This window comes from Malurus melanocephalus, unplaced genomic scaffold (genome assembly GCF_030028575.1).
Source record: "Malurus melanocephalus ecotype Western Australia unplaced genomic scaffold, MMel_1.1 scaffold_1706, whole genome shotgun sequence".
NCBI lineage: Eukaryota > Metazoa > Chordata > Aves > Passeriformes > Maluridae > Malurus > Malurus melanocephalus.
Window position 1 is genome coordinate 3,080 of NW_026624938.1, and position 2,783 is coordinate 5,862.

A 2,783-nucleotide genomic window follows, 5' to 3' on the forward strand; every position below is an offset into this window, starting at 1 on the left:
CACCAAATGGGGCTTTGGGGTCACTTCTGTCACCCACACAGCTGGCACTGCCACCAAACGGGGCTTTGGGGTCACTTCTGTCACCCACACAGCTCTGGTGTCACATCTGTCACCCCATGGCTCTGGGGAGGGCCCATATCTGTCACCCACTGTGGGTCTGGGGGGTCACATCTGTCACCCAACACAGCTTTGGGGGTCACATCTGTCACCCAATGTGACTCTGGGGATGGCACCTGTCACAGCCCGGCTTTGGGGGTCACATCTGTCACCCCTCAGCTCTCCAGAGCTTCTCTTGGGGGTCCCTACAAAGTGTCCCCAGCACCTCCCGTCCCCCTGTCCGTCCCCCTGCCCGTCCCCTCTGCTGGACATGCAGCAGGTGGGGTCACCCCATTCCCATGGGATTCACCCCCAAACCCCCTCCGGGACCCCCAAACCCCCTCTGGGACCCCCCAAATCCCCTCCAGGACCCCCCGAACCTCCCTGACCTTCCCGAAGGTTTGCTGCAGCTGCAGGTAGAGCCCGCCCTGCTTCACCACCGCCTCCTCCATCGCGGCATGTCCGGCGTGTCCGAGTGTCCGGAGTGTCCGAGTGTCCGGAGTGTCCGGAGTGTCCGGAGTGTCTGGAGTGTTCAGTGTCCGGAGTGTCCGGAGCGTTCAGAGTGTCCCGAGTGTCCGAGTGTCCGGAGTGTCTGGAGTGTTCAGTGTCTGGAGTGTCCGGAGTGTTCAAGTGTCCGGCGTGTCCGGAGTGTCCGGTATGTTCAGAGTGTCCGGAGTGTCCGGCGTGTCCGGAGTGTCCGGTATGTTCTGAGTGTCCGGAGTGTCCGGAGAGTCCGGAGTGTCCGGTATGTTCAGAGTGTCCGAGTGTCCGGAGTGTCCGGTATGTTCAGAGTGTCCGAGTGTCCGATGTGTCCGGTATGTTCAGAGTGTCCAGTGTGTCAGGCGTGTCCAGCCGTGTCTGGAGTGTCCCGTGTGTCCAGTGTCTCCGGTGTGTCCGGAGTGTCCGACGTGTCCGGAGTGTCCGGAGTGTCTGGAGTGTCCCCCGGGGGTCCCGTGTGTCCGGTGTGTCCCGTGTGTCCGATGTGTCCGGTGTGTCCGGAGTGTCAGGCGTGTCCAGCCATGTCCGATGTGTTCAGAGTGTCCAGTGTGTCCCGTGTGTCCAGTGTCTCCGGTGTCTCCGGTGTGTCCCGTGTGTCCGAAGTGTCAGGTGTGTCCAGCCGTGTCTGGTGTGTCCGGAGTGTCCGGAATATCCGGTGTCTCCGGAGTGTCCCCCGGGGGTCCCGGGGGCCGTGTCCCCCCCGCCCCGCGGTGTCACCGGGGCCAGCTCAGCTCGTGTCGCGCTCGGTTGTCGCTCCGCCGCTTCCTGCGCTGGCGGCGGCTTCCTGTGTGTCCCCAGGCGGGGACGGGGACACGGGCGTGGCACCGCCGGACAGGTGGGTGTGGCACTGCGGGACACGCCCGGGTGCCACCCTGCGCTGCTGGGGACACTGGGCAGGGCGCTGGGCACTGGGTGGGACACTGGGCACTGGACACCAGGAATTGGGCACTGGACATTGATATAGGGCACTGGGCACTGGACACTGGGCACTGGACACTGGGCACTGGACACTGGGCACTGGACACCAGGAATTGGGCAGGACATTGGGCACAGGTGGGGGACTCTGGGCAGGATACTGGGCACTGGGTGGGACACTGTGCACTGGACACTGGACACGGGACACTGGGCAGGGGTGGAGGACTCTGGGCAGGACACTGGGCACTGGGTGGGACACTGGGCACTGGACACTGGGAACTGGACACCAGGAATGGGGCCGGGCACTGAGAATTGGGCAGGACATTGGGGCAGGACACTGGGGACTGAGTGGGACACTGGGCACTGGACACTGGACACTGGGCACTGGACACTGGGCACCAGGAATGGGGCACTGGACATTGGTATAGGGCACTGGGCACTGCGTGGGACACTGGACACTGGACACGGGGCACTGGGCACAGTTGGGGCACTCTGGGCAGGACACTGGACACTGGTACGAGGCACTGGACACTGGGCACAGGACACCAGGAAAGGGGCCGGGCACTGAGAATTGGGCAGGACATTGGGGCACTGGACACTGGGCACTGAGTGGTACACTGGACACCGGACACTGGGCACTGAGCAGGATACTGGGCACTAGGCACTGGACACTGGACACTGGACACCAGGAATGGGGCCGGGCACTGAGAATCGGACAGGACATTGGGGCAGGACACTGGCCACTGGGTGGCCACTGGACACTGGGCACTGGACACCGGGCACTGGACACTGGGTGAAACACTGGGCACTGAGCAGGACACCGGGCACCGGACACCGGGCACTGGTCACCGGGCACTGGACACTGGGCACTGGACACCGGGCACTGGACACCGGGCACTGGTCACCGGGCACTGGACACCGGGCACCGGACACCGGGCACTGGGCACTGGACACTGGGCAGGGGTGGAGGACTCTGGGCAGGACACCGGGCACTGGGCACTGGACACCGGGCACTGGACACCGGGCACTGGTCACCGGGCACTGGACACCGGGCACTGGACACTGGACACTGGACACTGGACACTGGACACCGGGCACTGGTCAGCCCCGCCATGGCCCTGCCCGGTTTTTCTCACCTGGGCAATGGGTCCAGAGGCAGTGCGGGGGTGCCCATGGGGTCACAACCCCCCAGCTGTGCCCGTGCCCGGAATCCCAGTCCAAACCAGTGCTCCCAGTGCGGGCAGGGGAGCCGTGGGGATGGTGGGAATTGGGGA

The 2,783-nt window shown here is 64.8% G+C and overlaps 1 protein-coding gene across 1 annotated transcript in view; it reads right to left on the minus strand.

Annotated features, from left to right (window-relative positions):
- The window catches only part of DOK2 (docking protein 2), a gene marked incomplete at its 3' end in the record, with an annotated part of 3,740 nt that extends 3,073 nt beyond the window's left edge, over positions 1–667 (minus strand). Inside the window, exon 1 of the mRNA XM_057388248.1 lies at positions 486–667. Coding sequence (XP_057244231.1) covers positions 486–548 — 63 coding nt within the window. The remainder of the gene's footprint in view (positions 1–485) is intronic.
- Between the last annotated feature and the right edge of the window lie 2,116 nt (positions 668–2,783).